Source organism: Ixodes scapularis, unplaced genomic scaffold, assembly GCF_016920785.2.
Source record: "Ixodes scapularis isolate PalLabHiFi unplaced genomic scaffold, ASM1692078v2 PGA_scaffold8__174_contigs__length_109621045, whole genome shotgun sequence".
NCBI classification, from domain to species: domain Eukaryota; kingdom Metazoa; phylum Arthropoda; class Arachnida; order Ixodida; family Ixodidae; genus Ixodes; species Ixodes scapularis.
This window is the reverse complement of record NW_024609883.1, coordinates 95,106,653-95,128,073: the sequence shown is the minus strand read 5'-3', so window position 1 is coordinate 95,128,073 and position 21,421 is coordinate 95,106,653. Positions and strand designations below refer to the sequence as shown.

The following is a 21,421-nucleotide window of genomic DNA, read 5'->3' as shown; positions in this document are numbered from 1 at the left end:
GTTGCGGAAAGGTGGTGACACGACTTAGATTTGGCAGCAGCAATAAGGTTTCGGACAATACCAGTTTTTACGTTTTTTAAGTGCGAGCTGCTGAACGGCAGGACAGGCTTCGCAGACCTCTGCTGATTGGACCAGCAGATCCCGACACTGGTGGGGACCAATCTCAGATCAAGGAACTGTAATCCCTCAGATGAAGGGGTCTCTTTTGTGAACGTGAGCCCGAAGGAGTTCTTCTGGAAAACGCTTTCAATCGCTGCGGTATCTGAATTAGTGGAATGAATGATAAGATAATCATCTACGTAGCGATAAACCAAGGCTTCGGGAAATTCCTGCTCAAGGATTGATTGAACCTTTGTGTCAACGTGAAACATAAAGATTTCGCTTAGGATGGGCGCTAAGCACGACCCTATGCACACACCGGATTTTTGAAGGAATACTTTGCCCTCGTGTTCGACTAGGGTGGACTGAAGATACAGGCGAATCAACTCTAGAAATGCTGAGAGTGAGATGCCACAGGAATTTTGAAAATCTATAACGCCTCTTAAGTGCACAGCTTCGGATACGAACCCCAGAAGGGTTTTCACATTGAGACAATAGAGAGTTTTAGTAGATCGTTCCGATACCTCCGATAGCCCCGATAACGATACTATGCATGCGCAAGGGAGGCGGTGGCGGAGTATCGGGATATTGTTATCGGAGTCATGGGAACGATCTACTAAAACTCTCCTATAATACAAATCTACTACATCAAGAGAGAACACTCCAACAGTTTTCGTACCGATATGCAAGTTATCTAACGTTGGGATAAGGTCCTCGGAACTCTTTAGTCGGAAAGGTTGAGGAAGATCCAAGGTTTCGAGATGTTTTTGTAAAAAACATCGCCAAGGGCTTCTGCCAGCACCCTGTTTCTGAAATAATGCTACGGAATGGCGCTCCAGGCTTATGTGTCTTGGCAGAAAAGAAAATGGATAGGTACTGCTTAGCAGGAGCAAGAATGGCACTTTTTAGAGAAGGGAGGTTGGAGGAGTCGCAGAGCGCCTTCACCTGAGACCTGAGGGAACCGGATAGCTTCAACTTGAGAAGAAGAAAGTTCTTTTTCAGCGCTTCGTCGCTCTTCTCCTGCATTTGTTCTTTGTTGAGGATGACGAACCCGCCCGTCTTGTCTGCTTGGAGAACTCTCAGCTCAGCGGACTGAAGTTCCTTGATAGCTGGGATGGCAGCATTCTTGGTTTTCCTTGTCTCACCATGGAAGCACACAGCTCTTGACCCTGCCGCTACGAAGTCCTGACGGCTGTCCTCCGGTATCTTGGCGGCGATCTCGTACACCGCGGCCAGCTGGTCGACTTTGGTGTTGGCGACCGCAGGAGCATACTTCGGCCCGTGGGCCAGAAGGCTTTCTGTAGACGGAGATAACTGCACTCCGGACAAGTTGAGGGAGGGGTTCTGGTTTGACTCTGGGTGTCACCTCGGTGGATTTTTTCTGATGACGAAGAAAATGATCCCATGAGTTTGATAGTAGGGTGCGGGCTGACTCTTGTAGAAACTTGAAGGACGGCTGGCGATTATAGTTTAGTCCCAGATGTTTGGACATCACGGCGGGCAGGAGCTCTTGCATAACGCGGATCTCGCTGGAGATTTCATCCCTGGCGATCTGCATGATTCTGTGATTGGCTTGCCAGTTGCTAGACTGGAACCCCGTGACTTGCTCGATGGCTCCGTGTGGAACTTTCTTGCGGACGAAGTATCCGAGAACCCGTAGACGTAAGCGCAGCATAGACATCTTGGAAAGGAAAATTGCAGCTTGAAGGAATTCAACAGGGGCAAACTCTGGGGTTGGTGACATAGGACAAGAACAAACAGGGCTCACGTTGACGATGTAGGGACAGAACGAGCGGGTTGGTATGGATAGTAAACTTGAGGAAGAAAACGAGAAAGGACGGACAAACACAAACTTCCAACTGGCAACAACATTTAATAACACCAAGAGTTTGCTTATATACAGGAAAAAGGGGGGGGGGGGTGAAAAGGTTTGTGTTTGTCCGTCCTTTCTCGTTTTCTTCCTCAAGTTTACTATCCATACCAACCCGCTCGTTCTGTCCCTGAAAGCTTAAGTTATTGTTTAATTTAGCCGTGGATAAGTGCATTGTAATATTAGTTTACTACAAGGGTACATGACACCAGTTGACAATATCCCGTTGTGTTATTTCTTGCCAACTCACAAAACTTGTGTAATAGTAAACAAAGTTTAGTCGTTTCTAAATTTTATTTTATTTTATATAAACATGGTCTGGTCGAACATTGGTTGATCCAACTGATAGAAGCTGCTTTATTGGGTAAACCGGGACGAAACAAAACACGGGGCATAATGCGACATTTTGAGTTCTAGCGCCATCTGTATTCGAATTTGGCAATGTAATTTACTTGGTAGTTTACAGAAAGGTGACACCACTTGTCAGCTTTACTTCATGGATATTCTACTACGATGGGCGGGAAAATTTTGTTGAAAAAGACATGTGCTGTTATTGTTCGTGGGTCGACCAGCCTCGAAAATGCGATGAAATTCTGCACCTGCGTCAAATGAATGCATCTGTAGCCTCCAAATGGATGCGACAAAGTCAGCGACTAAAGGGGCAGAGGTAACGCGTGGAACTTGGTCTGAGTTGAAAGGGGGAGGCTGTCGACGAGGGGTAGTAATTAGACGTTCTTGAAGCATCACAAAGCAAGGATTCTGCTTCTTAAACTAGAAGGCTTCGCAGTTCTCAGAGCTCCATTATTTTCAAAACATGTGGTTATTTCTAAACAGGTTACTTCGGTTCTTTGAAAACATTACTTGTGAAGTACCGCTTACACCGCCTCAGACTTTCAACGTGGATGAGACGCGTTCAAATTGTTCGCAAACCTTCGAAGATTCTTGCATACACTGAGAAAAGAACTGCGTCTGCCATTACAAGTGAAAAGAGGAAGGAAGAATGACTGTAGTTTGCGGTTCCAAGGCGACGTACCTAAATATTCTACGGTGGTGTCGGAATCCCAGAAGGTCCAAGCGCAGATACTTGCGGACGGAGCTACATCACGAGCATTTTCTTAAATTTGACCTAAGAGTCAAATTTAAGCTAAAAAAAAAAAAAAAATTAGAAGTTAATGTATGTAAAAGTTGCCATAGCGACAACTTCAGGGTCCAATGAAAAGCAATCTCTAGCCAAGAAATAATGAACGGATGTAGTTTCGTTCCTTGGCGCACTGACTCTTGCAAAGGCAATGAACGACACACAAAACCACTCCCAGGCAGTTCCGTGGAATCCTGGGCCAATGAGTGCAGTGAAGCGCTACAAAATATTTAACTGACGTTCAGGGACATCACCCAACATCACAGATTAAACAGACGCAAATACCCGCCACCACACGACAAGCTAAACATAACAGAGGCCGTAACCTGGAGATTACTGCAAACGCACAGCTACCCCAGCCCGGCGACTCTACGCCACTGTTACCCGAGCCTATACCTGATGGACGCGTGTAAAACGTGCGGAAACAGAGCTACGCTGCGACAGATGCTTTGGGAATGCACCGGAAAAGAGACTATCACGGCCACTGCTCACGTTGCGGCGGACGTTAGTCAGGAAGAAACTTCGAGCTCAATCGTCGCCGCCGCCGCGCCGGGGCCGGGGGCGGCCGTCGCTGCGGCTGCGGTCGCCGCCGCGGATCGCCTCCGGTGGCGTCGCCGCCGCTGGGAGGAGGCACTCACCAGCGACGACTTGGCCCGGCCGACCAGCTTTGGGCCGTTCGGCAAGCCGAAGATGCCGCCCGGGTCCAAGGACTTCGAGCCGTCACCTGAGGCACCACCACCTCCATCATCGTCGACGGTGGGTGGGACGGGACAGGAGGTAATCCCATCACCCCCCATCTCGCCCTAAAGCAAAACTGCTGGGCCGATTTGAATAAAGTTTATTCTCTCTCTCTCTCTTGGTGGCCGCCTGTTTACCCTGGTCGGGTCGGACCAGGAAAATACAAGGCTCTCCAGGGAAATCACTTCCCTGACAGTTCCGTAGAATCCAGGTGCCAATGAACACACTGAAGTGCCACTAAGCCTTCAATTTTGGTGGCCGCTTGTCTACCCTGGTCGGCTCGGATCACGAAAAGACGCACTTCGAATGTTTGACCGTTAAAACTTCATAATCGCGTTGCACTGTCGTGAATTCGCTAATTTCGGTGCAGTTAAGATTAGTTTTTACATACATACAAACAGCGCCTCCTTGCTGTGAGGAGCGGTTTACGGAGTACGTTTTGTACGGTTCTAAAATTGGAACATCAGTTTTCGCGTCAGCCCACGTTTCAGTCAACATAATTACATCAAAAAGAAATTTGAAACCTTCTAAAATGATGCTTAGGTCATGATGCTTATTTCAAATGGATTGTGCGTTTAAATGAAAAAAAAACAACTAAAAGGAGCACCTGAGTGGTTCGTATAACGTTTTTCCACCTCATTGGGCAGGGGATAAGCACTGCTGTTATTATAAGGCATAAATAACACGCGAAAAGAAATTTACCCCCGATAATAAGGTAATGCCGAAACACAGCTAGCAGGGGCACTTTATGCTTACCCCGCCAACAGGGATGGCCCCGCTCGCGGTATCTGTAATGGCTGCTATTTTAGTAAGGTCCGCACGAGTAGGGAAGTCAGAGGTCGGCGGCAAAAGAAGCCCCCCCTGAGGGAACATTCTGACGGGCGCGTGGAGCGGTCACGGTGTCGGTCAAGGTCGGTGAGGGTGGCGACCGTCAAGTTTCCGGTTTTTCCTTAGTAGTCCTTTCTTTTGCCCCATCTGCCAGCTCTCTTTGTTGTCCTCCCCGTCGACCCCTCCGTGGTCCCTAATCCCACTTGGGCTGCTATACTTCGTTTCAGCTTCGGTCCGAGCGCGGCCGGTGTTATGAGCCGATCGGTCCAATCAAACAGCGAAAGAGGCCCAACGTCATGGCGTGCTTTCTGCAGTTGATAGGACCAGCCGGTATTCGCCGTCTCTCTGTGCGTACTCCTCCCCCGGCTGGTCCTATCAAGATCAGAGAACACCCCATGACGCAGCGCTTTTTGCGCTGTTTGATTGGCCCTTCGGCTCATAACATCGGCCGCGCTCGGACCGAAGCTGAAACGAAGTATAGTAGCGTCGTCCCCTCCGGCGTCGGTCTCTCCATCAACAGGTTTCCTTGTCCTCGGGTGTTCTTTGCCCACGGAGTGGCCGTCTTCCACACCGCAATTCTCGTCCTCGGCGCTCGTTGACAGCGCGCCCAGCACGGCGAACGGATTCTCTATCGGTGTTTTCGCGAAGTCCATCCTCACTGCCTCAGCTCCTGTCCGGGTGTCGGATGTTTCTCAGCGAGTACCTGCATTGAGGGACTGGCCTCGATCATGTCCTGCTCATCCATAGTGGTGCCCAGCTCAGCGGTTCCCATGGTCGCAGCGCCTGTCACTCGAGCCATGCTTGCATAGGCGGGCACACACGCCTCGGCATTGTGTCAAAAACAACGGCATCTGGAACACCATGGTGTCGCGCACTGCCCTCGCATATGTCCAACCCGCCCGCAGCGAAGGCAAGTTGGTGGCCGGCCGGGCGCAGACACCAAAACGTCCATGCTCAGGATTCAGAGCTGAGGTGGGATGTCACCGACTGACACCCCCTCATGTAGACGCAGACGCACACACCTTGTCGTCGATTCAAATTCTTCGTATCCTGCCTTCCTGCACTTCTTTTACCTTTGCCATATGACACTGCACCTTCCTTTACAAAGCTCCTGCAGTACAGGTCTCTCACGGCGGTGGCCACTGTGTTGCGTTTTCGGACAGATTGGTTTATGGTGCCTCAATCTCAGCCAAGTGGAACAACGCATTCGTCTGCTGAGAGGCCTCCATGCGTTACTGGCCATCATTAATGTTGCCGAAGGGGTCGACTTCATCAGCATATGCATCTGGCATGTACAACTTGTTGTCTCGTAGCTAATTGTGCAGTACACAAGCTGCGAGGACGACTCCAGTAGCGCAGTCTGGGAGGAGGCCGATTGGCCTGCGGAAGGTGCGGAATCCCGTAACCAAAATTACGAATGCGTTCTCGACGCACCTCCTGGAAATGGAACAAGGACAACACTGTATCTTTGTTATCCTAATGCAAGTGCGACAATTCTAAAGGTTACCTCGCTCTACACAGTCGATAGCTGAAATCCCAAGATTATCATTGAGGTATCTGTCAGGATGGGTCCTCAGTTGAAATGCCTCGTCTCCAATAAAGCCGCACGGGGCGATAATATGGGAAGATGGCAACTGATTTGATGGTGGCAAATTCAAGGCACCTTGACTGAAGCACTGTCTTATTATTGATGCCTTGAGGACGCCACCATCACTTTGGTGGCAATATGCAACAACGTCTATGGCCATAAACCTCAACTTGCTGTCCACGACAGCCACCAGCACATAGAGTAACGGATTACTTTTTGGGGGTAACGGTCAGTTACTTTTATGGGAGGGTAATTGTAATTGTAATAAATTACAATTTAGCCTTGAGTAATTGTAAGTGTAATTCCTTACTATTTTTCAGTAACGTGTACAAGTCTGCCCAAGACCACCACCGTGAAACTTGATGTTCCAAATGTTCTACATCTTTAAAGGCGGTATTTACTGGACGCCATATTGGCGGGCAGTGTTCGCAAAGCGTGCTTAAAAAGGACTGCTACGTTTTGCTTTCAAAGATGATCACTCTTGACGGTGTGAAATACACGTTGTAGACGCGTTGTGTAAACTCACTGACAGCACGTGCTCAACAGCAGCCGGCGCAAGTTATGGCCGCCAGTGAATACAACCTGTATACGAAGTGTTTGATCATTACGAGACGCCAGCGACTCTTTCACGGCATATGAACGCCATTAAGGATACGCTAGGTGTTGGATGAGCCGTGTTTTTATTGGTTGTCTTTTCGTACCGTAGTAGCGTCGCTGGTGACGCCGCGAAAGATGTTTGACAGTCGACGCAGCTCCGTATATTTCGTAATTGCACTGAACCTGCCTGTTTGCTGCAACAGCGTCGTCGTACCTGCGAAACTGCAACTAAATTCGCACCATGTGAAACCGTCCTCTTTTCAGCAAGTTGCCAAGAACGATATAATATTTTTTTTTGCCTTGATGTATTTTGGGCGAAGCACGTTTCATACATACTGGCATGTCTCATGCACGATAAATGCCACTGTTGACACGCCAACCTTGATCTGCAGTAAATTGTCCTGCATTGACGTTCCTGATGACAGGTACCTGAATGAAAACAAAACATTGCTGTGTATATTAATGTCTGGAAGCCGAGAAACTAGTAATGAGTTCTTCCTATAAATCAGTTTTAATTGCACCTCGTATTCACTCTAAACGTTGCGGTTTAAGAAGAAGGCCATTCGACTTGAAAGTGATAGCAAGCCGCGCCTGCAACGAGATGGGCTCTCGCACGACATGCTGCTTCGTGAGCTTTGTTTCCAGGAGAGCGTGGAGTCTTTCAGAAGTGTTGGGCATCATCCGGTAATATCTTAGAAACTACTCCGGGTCCTTATGAAGCTTAAAGAGGGTCAGCAGGAAAAAAGTATTCCAGAAACCTGCTCGCAGAAAAACACAAGTCGACTTACCGATGAGTAAAACTCCAATTCTGTGACTCTGTTTTGCCAGCACGGCTGTTTTTCCAGCACCATCGCTGCGGATTTCCATCTATGAGCAGCAGTTTTTTCTTCTGCAGAACTAGGTATTTTTTTTTTTTTTTTTTACAGAGCAGCCTGAACTCGTCATCATCTATAGAGTATCGGCCATCATGCTCTATGAAAGACAAGGCACGCTGCTGCTTGCACTCTTTCAATATGAAACATCGTCCACGTGACGAAGCCACCGGGACAATAGACCGATCTCACAAGGAGTTGCACGACGCCACCGCTGCCGCGGTGCATTCTGGTACCTGTAGTTCTCCCCAGTTTTCTGGCCGCGTCAAGGCGCGTTGTACGTCCGGCGTTTGGGAATTTTCAGGTTAGCACGAAACTTTTAGTCGGCCGTTTACTCACGGTTTTTAATGGGTGTCTTCACCCGTTCTGTGTCAAGGTGCTACAATAACAGCACCAGGCAAAAAGGCATCGGATCTTATGTCTTCCCGGAAGAAAGCAGCCCACGAAAAGAGTGTCAAAAACAGGTAAAGAGAACTATAGAAGAGCGGCAGGAAAAAGCGTTTTTAGATTTGTTTCGTAATTTGATTCATAATTTATATGCACCCCATTGCACGATAACTAAAAAGTGTAAGCTTACACAGGGCATGAGACGTAGTAGGGCGTACCAAAGTGTTCCGTACGTTGGAATCTTTCAGAGCACTCGCTCCGTAGCGGTATATCCGTTGGTCTATCGCAATCGGAACTTCCACACTGCCTTGCGGCGACTGTTTTTAATACAATGTTTGGTTGATGCATTTTGGTGGTTACAACTGTTATTGATACAACATGTTTTTAGCACAACTGTGCTTCAAAAGATCAGTACAATCACCGAAGAAAGAGCAGCGATTCTCGGTATGTATAACTTGAAATAAAACAACTTCTTCAAAATCAGACTTAATTTTTTTTTTGCGCTATTATGCCACAACCTGATTTTGCTGGCGTTACTGATCCATTCTGTATTCACACCAATCGACACAGCGGAAAAAAGCATTCTCCGTCGGTCAGCTCTTACCGTTCGGAGCTTGAGCAAACCAAATAAAATTGAATAGAAACTGTACACAAGAGCTCATCTCTACTCGAAGTTCTCAGGCATCTCTCATGGTTACGTTTCATTTTGACAAATGCGAGTTACGGCTCGTCAGGCAGGTTCTTTTTGTAGATCGTTTCTTTGTGTGCAGGCTTCCCCCCGCAGTTCATCTGTACCCTGTCGCAAAGGCTCTCAACCAAAATAGAACGAGTTTTAGAAAACTATCGCTCTCCGAGAATGTCTATTGAGCTCGTCTTACTTCATTGTCGAATAAAAGTTATGCCCAAGCCTGCGCACTCATAGCTCAGTATTTCACCGACACATTTGACGCTGTTCCGCGGTGCTAAACCGAGCCGATGGTCCCTCGAATTTTGTGCTCTTTCACGTTGAGGTAGATTCACTTGCTTCCAAGTTTATTGAGGCGTAGGAGCACCCAGAGTGCTCGAGGGAGTAGTGACCTCGTTGTTTTTGCCGCTGTTGTGGTAAGACCACCGCGTGAACGCAGTGGGTTCACGCGCGTTCACGAAGGCGAAGAAGCGGACGACAACGAAGCAGACGGCAAAGCGATTCTAAAGCGATAAGACAACTGAAACTGTTTTTTTGCGCCTGATGACAAACTAAGGCATCACAAACAACACAATCTTATAAAGTACTGATATGCAGGAGAATCCAAGCTAACACCAGGGCTTCCCAAACTATGATGTACGCCCACATGAGCCCTTTTCAGCCGGGAAGTCGGAGAGCGATGACTACAAGTAGCATGGCGGCAGCAATACTTCCGGAATGCGCGCGCCTGCGCAGTTCGCTTGGTGGCATCGGTCTATTGTTCGCCTTGCGCGACATGCCAAGCAACGCAACAACTAGCTTGCTCAAGCAGTTATGTGCTGTATTTGTCCCGGTGTCCTTGTCGTGTTCGTTGTAATCGCTGTTTTCGTCGCAGATGCAAATGTCTGCATTCAGCTCTGAACATAAATATAGCACGTACTTTTTGCCAGAACCTAATAAATTAATCAATTTTTCTTTTAAAACTTTGTTTGATATTGAAGATAGTTACTTCAAACAAATTAAATGCTTCCAACCATGTGCTTCGCAAAAGCGGAAAAGCGCATGTGTTCTCAATCAATGTGAAAGGGAACGCGAAATTTCGCATGTGCGGTTCATTGCTCCACCGATTTCGCAGAAGAAAATCGCACCATGTGTATCAGGCTTTACTTGCTTTCCCTGCGCGTCGTTCCTCTTTAGGATCGTTGGGCGCAGGCTGGTAACGCCCCTTATTCGTACGTTCCATCCAGGGGTGTAGTTGGCGTGCTCCGTTTCCTGCTGCCGTACCGTCATCGAAGGCTCGCTTAGTCGACTCGCTGGTGTCGTCCATATCTGAAGGTTCGTCGGGGCTTGCATCGTTCGATTCCTTGTCTCCACCGGCATCAGAGGGCTTCACGTCGGCACTGCTGGGAGGTGCGACTTCCGGTTGACCTCCGTTCTCTCTGGCTGCCTCCAAGGAGCTGTTTCCTTCACTTTTGCGTTCTTTGGCAGGGGTTGAAGCTTCTGGCGTCAAGCCCTGGATAGTACGCTCCGCTTCCTCGGCATCCATGGCGTGGTCATTGGTTTCGGCCGTCCCGGCCCCGCTGGCCACCCTGACGTACGACCTGACACACTCGGTGCCATCATGCCCGAAGTGAAAACAATCCGAGCACTTCGGCGCCCTGCATTCTCGTCGAATATGACCTGTGCGCTTACAGCGTAAGCACAAGGGCGCCCGTCCAGGGATCACAACAAGTACGTTACCACCTTGGATCCGAAGCTGGTGTGGCCTTGTATCGGCCGTGCCACCTTCGTTCAGTGTCATCCGCGCACACCTGGGGGGCTATGTTGCACGTTTTGGACTCCCAGGAGACTGGGGAGAATGAAGTGACGTAGGTGTGAATGAATGTATCTTAGCAGCACCACGCAACGCGTCATCAGTGACTCCACCAATCAACATCCAAAGAGCGTTGTTGACGTCACTTCCTGCTCCCCAGTCTCCTGGGAGTCCAAAACGTGCAACATAGCCCGCCTGGTCGTTGATTCGATCCCTTGGAAGCCTTCAACATTCCACTTCTCCCGGCTCACTTCCAGGACCTTGCCATACGGCTCCAATCTCTGACGCACAACGTCGTCCGGCACATCATACGGGATCCAGTGGAGACGAAGCCGTACCTCCGTGATGCTGGGATCCACGACGAGGCACCGAAGGCCCTTCATCTGCAGTTCTGTGGCTTCCACGAGTCGTCTCTTTGTTTCTGCCGTTCGGAGGGTAGCCATCTGTCATGCATGCGGCATGCATGAGGCAGCGGATTCAGCGCGCACCGTCGCCGACGGGTTATCGGGCTTTGTGATTGTTATATTTTTGTTACCCGTGGTGTGCGCTGATTGGTGCGACGAGAAAAAGACGAAGTGACGACGGAAGGACCGAGGATGGAGACGGTGCGCGAGGAGAAAAGGAACGCGGTGGGCTGGAGCTGGTGCAAGCACGACTTCGAACCGGAATAAAACGCTTTCCCCCCAAAAGGCTGGCTCCCTGCCTTCCCGGGTCCCACGGCGCCCAAACCACAAGCCGTGACTGGCGCAGTCGACAGGATAGTTCAGCTACGGAACCTTGGGATGAGCGGCCAGCTCCAACGCTGGCCGCTCATCCCAAGGCCAGCTCCAAACATGATTCATTTGGTACGCACCAAGTGCTGCGATGTCGCCGAGTACGCCGCACCTGGCCATCTCTCGTTGAAAATCCTGGATACGGTAGGGGCGTACTTTCAAATCGCAATGCAGGAGCACCGATGTTTTACACGTAATTCCTGTAGGCATCTGTGGTAAAACAATTTTATAGTCATCGTTCGTTGAGTCACCGGAGTGATTATACTCTGTTTCATAGTTAGCATACAACGCTGTCAAAGCTACTATTGCGAACGCGTGGCTTCATCTATGGTTTTGTTTGCGCGAGAACGCGTGCAAATGATCAACGAGATCAAGCCCCACGCTCGCGCCAGTAGCTTTGACAGCGTTGCAACACTAAGTATGAAACAGAATATAGAACCGCGGCCAGCAAGGGCCGTTGTAGACGCTTCCACGGAGCTCATGTTTCGAACGTCTTGCACGTTCTGCCCGTGCGCTCGATCTCGACCACCGATCTTCCTTTTTTTTTTTTTATACCGTATTTACTCGAGTAATTGCGGCACTATATTGAACAAGGCCCTTGCTTCTGCTTTCCCGCAGAACATATATACAGTCAATCATCGCGTTGCGCATAAATAACATAGCGAATAACCAGATCGAGAACACAATTGTCCATACAAATCCAATGTTCAAAGGTGATATATTCGCATGAAGGCGTTATCTTTGTCCTGTAAACAGCTGGAGTCATGGTGTCGATCGCTGTGATTGGCAATCCGCGTGCTCGGCGGAAAAGCGAACCTTTAGGTTTTCTTCATAAACAGTACGGCTATTACTCGAATAAATACGGTACATATAATTTTTATTTCAATATTAGAACGCTGCCGAGTTGACCGCGACTGGAGGCAAACACGTTTTCACAATGCGTCCCCATCTTGGGCATCGAATTTTTAACAGCAACAACAACGCATTGTTAACCGGAATGCGTTGTTGCTAACCACGCATTCGTAACAACAACGCCAACAATACAATCGACACTGTGTTGCACTCGCGTGACGCACTTTGGCTGTCGGAAAATGTTCTTTTTCCTGGATTATCTCTTACACGCCGGAGACGTAACAAAGAACTAACCTTTTTATTTTTATTTTATTTTATTTTTTTTTTTGGGGGGGGGGGGGGGGGGGAGCTAGAGTTCACGCCTCTCTCTAAAAAAAAAAGCTGAAAAAAAAGCACATTTTTTTAACAGGCAAAATGTGGCACTATTACCGCAACGCCCTGCTCGCCATTTCAACTGGCCTCTTGACGCGACAAGCGAACGCCACCTTAAGGCGAGTTTGCGCCACAACACGGCGGCACTAGTAGTATCGTTTGACCTGATATTCTGCAGCCGCAGGCTTTATTTCCATGTATTAAAGAGAAAAGACTCGTGACCGAGTGGATTACTGCTTCAGAAGCACAGGGGCCTGGGTTCTACCCCCACAACTTCGCAGCTGGTACAATTAAGCATTTTGTTTTTCAGATTTGTGCTCGCCGGTGCATGCGCCGTGGTACCGTAGATGAACACACGGCTACGCTTGCACGGTCATTGACATTGACACACAGCGACGGACACGTGGCGATATACATACTCTGTAAATGTACCCCCTAAAATAAACTACTGATAATTGCCGGTGTAAAAAAAAAAGATTGCGCGGAAAAGCACCCCCCCCCCCCCCCCCCCGAAAAACTTCTCAGCCTGCTCCCCCCCCCCCCCCCCCCCCCCCCCTGGAGACACCGCAATATCCGTTGTTCGAATGCTGCCTACCCAATTTCTCCTTGAACTCAATGCCCTGGGGCATTCTAAGTACAGATCTCGCGGTGACTCGCGTTCGAATGTGTATGCAGATTGTCGTTTGTATAGGATGTATAAGCATTGAGACTCCGGCTTAAAGGAATGGTGAACCGTAATTTGTATTAAAAAAAAATGCTGGAGATGTAGGCGGGACGCTACAATCCCTACAACACTACTCGTAAGGCGATATCTCGAATGGACGGCCGTATTTTTGGAAAACGAAGTCGAGATTGAACCAGGCCGACGAGGCGCGTGACGTCAAGATACCTAGTTTCCTCCACTGTTCGCTTCGCTCCCTCAAGGCCGCGAGGCGGAGAAGACACGAGACCGTTCCCTCTCCTTCTCGGACAAGCACGACGTCGGCGTTCCTGCCAAATGCGCCTCTTTTTTTTTCTTAAAAAAAAAAAAAAAAAAAAAAAAATACGGTCATCCGTTCGAGATATCGCTGTATGAGTGATGTTTTGGTGTTTGCAGCATCCCGTTGCACGCTTTTGCCGCGTGTTTTGGGGAATCCAGAATCCAAGACAAAGTGCGAGGAGGCTTGAAATTTAAGCGATATGAACCGCGTCCGCGTATTTTACGAGCGGCCTGTAACGTTCCTGGCGGTAACGATAGTTAGAAATCAAAATTAATAAAAATGAATAATCGACGATTACTCTTAATGAGGGGATTTATGCAGGGACATGAGTGATGGAATTACAGTAATTTAATTACTTTTTGAAGGAATTAGTAATATAATTCATTACTTATTGGCGCAGGCAATTTAGTAATGTAATGGATTAGGTTATGCCGGTAAAGATAATGAAAATAGTGAAATAGTTTTGTTTTGTTTTAGGCGTATTTTTGTGGACATAAATTAACCACCGGCAATATTTGTGCTCAAATAATCATCTTGAACAGCAGTTGAAAAAAGAAAATATTAAACAACAAAACTAACAGTATGTGACTCATGGACACGTGTTGAAGTAGAAAAGGCATTTCGGTCGTTGGAACCCTGTGACAAAAAGAGCAGGAGTGCTAAAAAATACAATGCTGTATGTAAAAAGAAATAATAATAATAAAAAAAGCTTGAAATGGAACCAGGCCTCTAGAAGGCTTCGTTTTCGAAATAGCTATGACGCACTTCTCGTGAGGTTGATGACCGAAATATGACAAGCAAAGAGCGCGTTCTTTTCAGAGAACAAGATTCTCAGGATTGAGACAACAAACAAATAAAAGGTGAGGTAAGGCAACCAGAAACCATACGTTTCGCCTTCTATTGTGACAATAAGAAGGTCGCTTTTACTTCGTAACAACCGACTGGGCAGTCGAGGATCCTTTTTTTTTCTTTTTTTTTAGGAGGCATCCTGGGGAACGCGAAACGAAGTGCTCAGGGAAGCGTGTTTTTTGCCACCTAAACCAACGGACACGTTCAAGCGAATCATCCGAATATATACTACCGGGCCTGTCTCCTCCAAAACTCGCCTCTGTATCCTCACGGCAAGCCTAGCCATGCTTCAAGGTTGGTGTGGCAGACTATAAACAATAATGCAATAAAAATGTTTATAAAATAAATAAAAATATATGTAGCAAGAATGTAATAATTGATTTTTGTATAAGAAATTAAAAAGAAATTAGAAAGTGATTATTACTTTTGGCAATAATTTGTAATTGTATTAAGCATTTCTTGTTGTGGTAATTTTTAAAGTAAACAAGTTATATTTCAGTTGTCTCAGGCAAAGTAATTAGCAGTGTAATTTAATTAGAAAGAAAAAGTAATTTGGCCCCCTCTGGCCGAGTGGTACGTTGCTCAAAGATTTTTCCGGCTCTGAAATCTCTAAGTTACATTCCCATTGAAACCAGGATTTTTTAATATGCATTTTTCTTTTTAGTTTAGGTACTACCAGGCAGGGTTGGGCAGAGATACTCTAAAATGTATTTGGGAATACATATACTGGGGTACTTACCGAAGACAGCTAAAATAGTGATACTGAAATACAGCCGTACTAAAGTATCGCGATACATATCAGAATTAAACTTGAAAAATAGAAAAGTATTTGGATTTACAAAAAAAAATAAAAATACAGGAATTCTAATTTTGCAGGGGCAGTAATACTCGCACACACTCTTGTCTAAAAACAGCTTTGTACGATGGGAACTCTCGTATTAACGGCAAAAAAAAATGTATTTAAAAAAAAAAAATGAAACGACCTTTTGACACATATTTTCTTTTTTTAATATGGAAGCCATACCAAACAAGAGTTAATACACAAATTTGCTGCTACGCTCGACTACATTTGATGAGAAGTTTTTTTAAAGAGCTCGTCGGTCAGTTGCTGCCGATTTGGGCTCAGAGTTATGTTAAGCGTTCCATAAGTAGGATTCGGTGTTTTCAGAGTTCATTTTTCTTCAAATTTGGAAGGTGTTTTTCGAAATTTATTTTTCATTTGATTCCAAAATCTCCGAAATTCGGAGCTTAATTGCGCAGTGTTTCCTATGAAAAAGAAATAAATAATATCCGGGTGTAAACGTATGCTAGATAAAGAAAAATAAAACGCGCTTGTATCAATTAATATTTCTTTAACTGGATTTTGTGTTGGTGTTATTGCCATTGGCAATACTAATTTGTCCTACGGCAATAGTTGCACACATGTGTTACTTCGATAAACGTCAATACCATAAAAATAAACTCCCGGAGGTAGTTCTTGGGAAGTACGTATTCATCCCATCCTATTCCATGCTACCCAGCGGCTGCGTGAGATGGAGTGGTAAAGGATGTAATAGGGAAGTTTCAACTGCTCCTCTTCTCAATTTTATGCAATCTCTATGCTCCATGGCTCTTACTGTTACAAAACCAGAATCTCTACCTCCCTTTAAAGCACAAACAGTATGGCCAAAAGTAGAAACCAATACAGAGGCCTTTGTCGTCACTTGAAAGTACAATGACATGTTGTCCTGTACCTTGACGAGATAAGTGGTAAGATCCTTTTTGTTAATGATCCGAATCCGAGATTTCAAAGATAACTCTGGTGTCATATTTCCGCGACTATTTACCCTGTGCACTGATTAAACTTAATTGTAAATTACCGTCTTGACTAAGCTTTTTCTTTTTTTTTTGGAAAAAGGAGGGGAGGAGGGCATTGGCACGAAAATTTGGAGTTTATCGGATAAATCCGAAGTGATTGAAATTTTACCACCGAGTGTTTTTCGGAGTTTTTCAGATTTATCCGAAAACATGGAACTTTATCCATAAGTGTCAATGAACACGGGCTCATATTAAAACAAACGAAGACCGCCTTTACAGTGGAAAATTATTAAGCCATGCAAATATTCTTTTCTTTATATATAGTAAGACCTCGCTTGGAGCTAATGATATGTAGGCTTTGTTGACAGGGTTTGTACTTCTAAGGCAAAAAAGGAATCCTCCAGTGAAAACAAACTCGTATTAACCTTGAGGAAAAAATTGAAATTAAATTCTGGCATTCTCGAGCCCAAATTCTTTTCGCATAAAATTGCCACTTTCCTTTTAACATGAAGCTGTGGGAACTAAGCGGGTCTTTAATAGATTTAAGATACTTTCCATCCAGAATGCAGTGCAGTTCTTCTTTACATATCTTGAATGTTTTTGAACCAATGTCACATAAACCTCTAAATTCGTTTTATATACAAATATCCGCAAGAGGTCAGCATCCTCTAGTCCAGGGGTGGCCAGGCTGACCCAGCCTAAGAGCCGCAAAGGAAACCACGAGACTTCTAAGAGCCCCCGAAAAGGGGGGGGGGGGGGGGGGGGGGGGAGGGGCAAAACAAACACCGCTGCCTGGTTATCGCCCCCCACCCCCTCCCCCGAATGCATAAAGAAGCAGCTTGTAGGCCACAACTGCAAGCCGGTAGACATAGCAATGAAAATGTTCCTGGTCCTTTGTGAACTTGAACATAACGTCTGCGACTAGTGGAACCTATGATCAACCCGGGCTTCCGTGCATACATGTTTTGACAGTCCCTGTCCTCTCGAACAATGGAAGAAACAAGATCAGGTGGAAACATACCAGTGAAAAGCGGTTTGACTGCAAGTATGGGGGCACGAGGCTGCCAAACCGCAAGCTGTTCTTTATTCTGAAATCCTTTCCTTCGTTCCTGGGGAAACGCGGAAAGGGGCGTGGGGGGGGGGGGGGGGGGGGGGTGGCCTCACCGGGGATCCGCGAGCCGCACCGTGACCAGCAAAGAGCCGCATGCGGCTCGGGAGCCGCGGTTTGGCCACCCCTGCTCTAGTCCAATGTCGGTGCCTTTTCTGCAGTCATTTCAAGAGGGTGCATTGGAATGAAATAGGGTTCTTTTATTCAATCTGAAGAAAGAACCTTTACGTTCGCTCTAGGGAATAGGATTGGGAGTGCAATGTACCCTTGTAAACCTCGTACACACAGTGCCTTCAACGTTTTTATTCGACAAAAACAGTTACCCAAGTGAAGCACCCCGGAAGACATATGTTCTATTTGGAGAGTAGGGAAGGGAGTCACCAATTTCGGGGGCATAAAGTTTGAAACAAACCTCGGTCTGCTTAATAACAAAGCTTTATGGTCCTATTTACTGTACCTCCTACCGCCCTGAAACACGAAAAAAGAAAGGAAACAGTCTCTTGAGCTTTCGATTGGGGTCACTCATTTCTCGAACACTGTAGCGAGATAGATTGGCCCGGTATTTTATCGCGATGCAAGAAATTCGCGACTCCAGCGACCTATAGGGGGCGCCCCCACCAAACAAACATGGCGGCTGAGTCCAGGTCGCGGCGGCTCGGCTGGGCCGCCTGAACAGGTGGCGCGTTCAATTTAACAGATTTTCTTTTGTTTAATGCCCAATTTTATAGGTATTTGAACTGAGACGGTTAAGTGTAGCCGGTGCAGATAAACTTGCAAAGCATAGTCTTGTTTTCCCGGTGTTTTTGTGTTCTTTTCGTGTCAAACTTTCGTTTCGGAGATTTCGTTCAAAACCGAAACTATGGGCTCCGGGGAGACGGTAATATACTAATCAGTTTTGATCATGTAAGGAAAGCGGCGATGACTATAGTATTGTTCCACACAGAGTAACTTTTCAGCTAACTCGCATGCCTCGACCATGCGACTTATCTGTCCGCGAAATCGAGCTTTTGTGCGTATCCGCGCTTACAAAACAGCTCCAGTCGTCTGCTCGGCCAACAACACAGGCTGCAGGAAAAATACGAAAATTAAGCAACCGCTTCTTGAGCCAAGGACCATGTTAACCCGCCGGCGCCCCACTAAGCAGCTGATACTCGTATTTCAATTCAGGTTTTAGTAGCAATCGAGAAGTCATTTTGACGAGCGGGTTATGTATTACGTACTACGTACTATGGGGGGGGGGGGGGGGGGGGGTCCCACTAAAGCGATATTAGTATATCCTTCGGGTTGAAATATGAGCTTAGTTGACTAGCTATTAGGTGAGCTGCTGAATAAAAGTATATTTGACAGACGGAGATATACTATTAAACTTAGCCAAATGGTTCTATAGCCGGCAGCACGGGGAGAAACTGAAGAGAGTCTTCATTGAAGATCCGCGCAGAACCTCTCTGCATTGAACGGAGAAAATTTGTATTTTTTTGTGGCCGGTCAACCTGACCAATGTAGACGTATATTGCTGCTGGCTTCGACGTCCTCGTAATATAAATATCGGAGGCGCGATAGGTCAAAATGCCGTGACAGCATGTAACGTTGCGAGACTTGTCTCCCACCTTTTGAAAACAGATAATTTCCCTCATTCATCATTTGCAATGAGCAAGTTTTCCTGAATCAAGTAATTGCGAAATAAGCCCAACTCCTTGAGTGTGGTCCAGAGGCTTTTTCGGCGAAAAGCAGCCAAGATGAAAAGCCACCGCACCGACCGGCGTGGGTGGCTCAAACTTGAAGCTAACCGAACACAACCAAACTAAAAAAAGGAGCAATCGAACCTTCCCATTCACTTGACTGCAACATTGATGTTCCCTCCAGTATCAGTTACCAAGCAGTCGTCACTTTGAATGTGATTCGAGACAGACAAGAAATCAAGAAGTTTTTCCGTGATTCCTCCCCATCCAAGAAATCGAAAGCACGCGACCGTGTGCTGTGGAGTAAACGGGCTTTCAAACACGTAATAGAAGAAAACAATCTACTCAGGCTTCACCACACTAATGATCACTCAGGCAAACTTAAGAAATATTCGGACCTTCGTCAAATTACATCGCTCGCCACCGCGCCGACAACACGTCTCCGCGAAAGCCACCAGAGACGCGGAGGGGCGCGGAGCGACCTGGACCGGCTGGTTCCCGGTTTTCCCGCTTGGCGGCGTCCGTTTTGCTGGAGTCGCGAATACGATAAAAATGTATTTCGATATTGAAATGCAAACAGTGAATAAAAAATTGTATCGCGATACAAAAATATAAATACCAAAACTATTTCTAAAATACCTTCACAATACATTTGCATCGCGATATTGCCCAACCCTGCTACCCGGTCTTTAAACAAGTTTTTAATTTATTATTTCGTGGTTCCTCCCCCGACAAAACTCCGGAGGATTGACTGCATGGTGAACAGCATGATAACTAGGAGGCCTCTACGTCTTCCACTTGGTTTGCGACAAAAGAGAAGTGAACACTTGACAGGTACACAGAGACACTCATCATCATGTAAGCACAGAAATAAAATTTAAAAAAAATATTTAATTGAATACGTAATGATCAAATTGAGAGGGAGATGCAAAAAGGAGAAAAAAAAAACTTAATAGATTTTGTACTGTTTGTTTCTTGCAACTTAGTTACGATTGAATCATAAGGAATTCTAATAATCTGTAATTGTTATACCATATGATAGTAAAAAAAACAGAATGAGCTTTGAACGTTTTTTTTTTTAAACTCAGTGACGACCGAATCAATAAAAATCTGTTTTTTTTTTTTTTTTTTTTTGTTTTCTCCTTGTATTAAGGGGCCGGGAGGGGGGGGGGGGCGGGCGTCGTGGCATTTTTATGGGAACAAGTTACTTCTTATAAGTGCATTTTACTTACCTAGTTTTTACTCCCGAATCAAGCGGAAGGGAGACTCATTCCGACTATCCTTCTTTGGCACCTGTCAAGTCGTTGGCGTTATGTCGGTGAAGGAGCGACGAGGAATGACCAAAAAAAAAAAAAAAAAAACGTGTTTAATTACGCAATAATGTAAAAATTGCAAGAGTGCATAATTAAGGTATCGTAAAATCAAAATAGCAATTAATAATAGAACCTGGTTTCGATGGGAATCAAACATTGAGCTTTCTGGGTTGGAGCCTAACTTCTGCGCGTATATTAAATTAGCACACCCGTCAATGATTTCAGGGGGTCTAGTGCGTCTAGATAAATCACTTGATCAGACGTAACCCTTCAATAGTATTCTTCTTTAATTTTTGTTCCACACAATCTTTACCGGCAGTAACTTCACAAATTGCTTCCAAACTATACGAACACCGCCTACATTGCATATATTTCAAGAAACTTTTCTTCCTAGAGCGAAATCGAACCTTTACAAGCCTAGCCAGCTGGCCTGTATGGCATTCGTTTTGGTACCGCTTCGTCGGTACGTATGGGAAACAAATGATTTTTATCTGGGGGTCTAAACAACCTCAGTGATCGTTTGCACCCTATTCCTAGCAAGCTTAATTTTTTTCCCCTTCCAGATCATGCTCACTGCTTGGGGCCTTGGGGCAGCTGCTCAAAACTGGTTGGAAGTGTGTATCTTATTATGCTCCGTTTCCCTTCAAGTTCGACTGTAGCCGATGTTTGGATTTCAAGTAGCCAATCAAGCCACGCCGAAATTGCACGATTACTGCTCTCGCTGCTTTCGGGTTTGCAATCAATGGCTAAATCAATCACGCACCGAACTAAGGGCAGGATTACGGAGGCATTCACTCCGCGTGATTGGTTTTGCCGGTTAAAAGAAACGTGTAAGAACGATAAGCGTTGCACTGTGGGAGCTGCTCGGTTGGCTACATAGGGTTGCAGCGTGGTCTGTGATGGGACTCAAAGTAAAGCGGACTAGACTGCTCTGCATGATACGGCTTTATCTCAAAGACCACAAAGGGCCTCTCTGGCGATAACAAACAGTTTTGTAAGACAAAACCCTTGCATAGTCGGCACCTCTAGGTAGTGCACGTAGCCTAGAATATCATGCTTTAGAGGTGAGTCGTACTCTTGTCCCGAAAAAAAATATTCGAAGGA

General features: G+C 46.3%; 2 protein-coding genes across 2 annotated transcripts in view; both read left to right on the top strand.

Moving 5' to 3' along the window:
* Positions 1 to 11,283, top strand: part of LOC8033377 (regucalcin) — a 70,936-nt gene extending 59,653 nt beyond the window's left edge. The window contains exon 5 of the mRNA XM_040210902.3: positions 10,852 to 11,283. Coding sequence (XP_040066836.1) covers positions 10,852 to 10,940 — 89 coding nt within the window. The 3' untranslated portion in view covers positions 10,941 to 11,283. The remainder of the gene's footprint in view (positions 1 to 10,851) is intronic.
* LOC120840400 overlaps positions 1 to 21,421 on the top strand; it is a 64,909-nt gene that overhangs the window by 21,051 nt on the left and 22,437 nt on the right. The gene's annotated exons all lie outside the window — the stretch shown is intronic.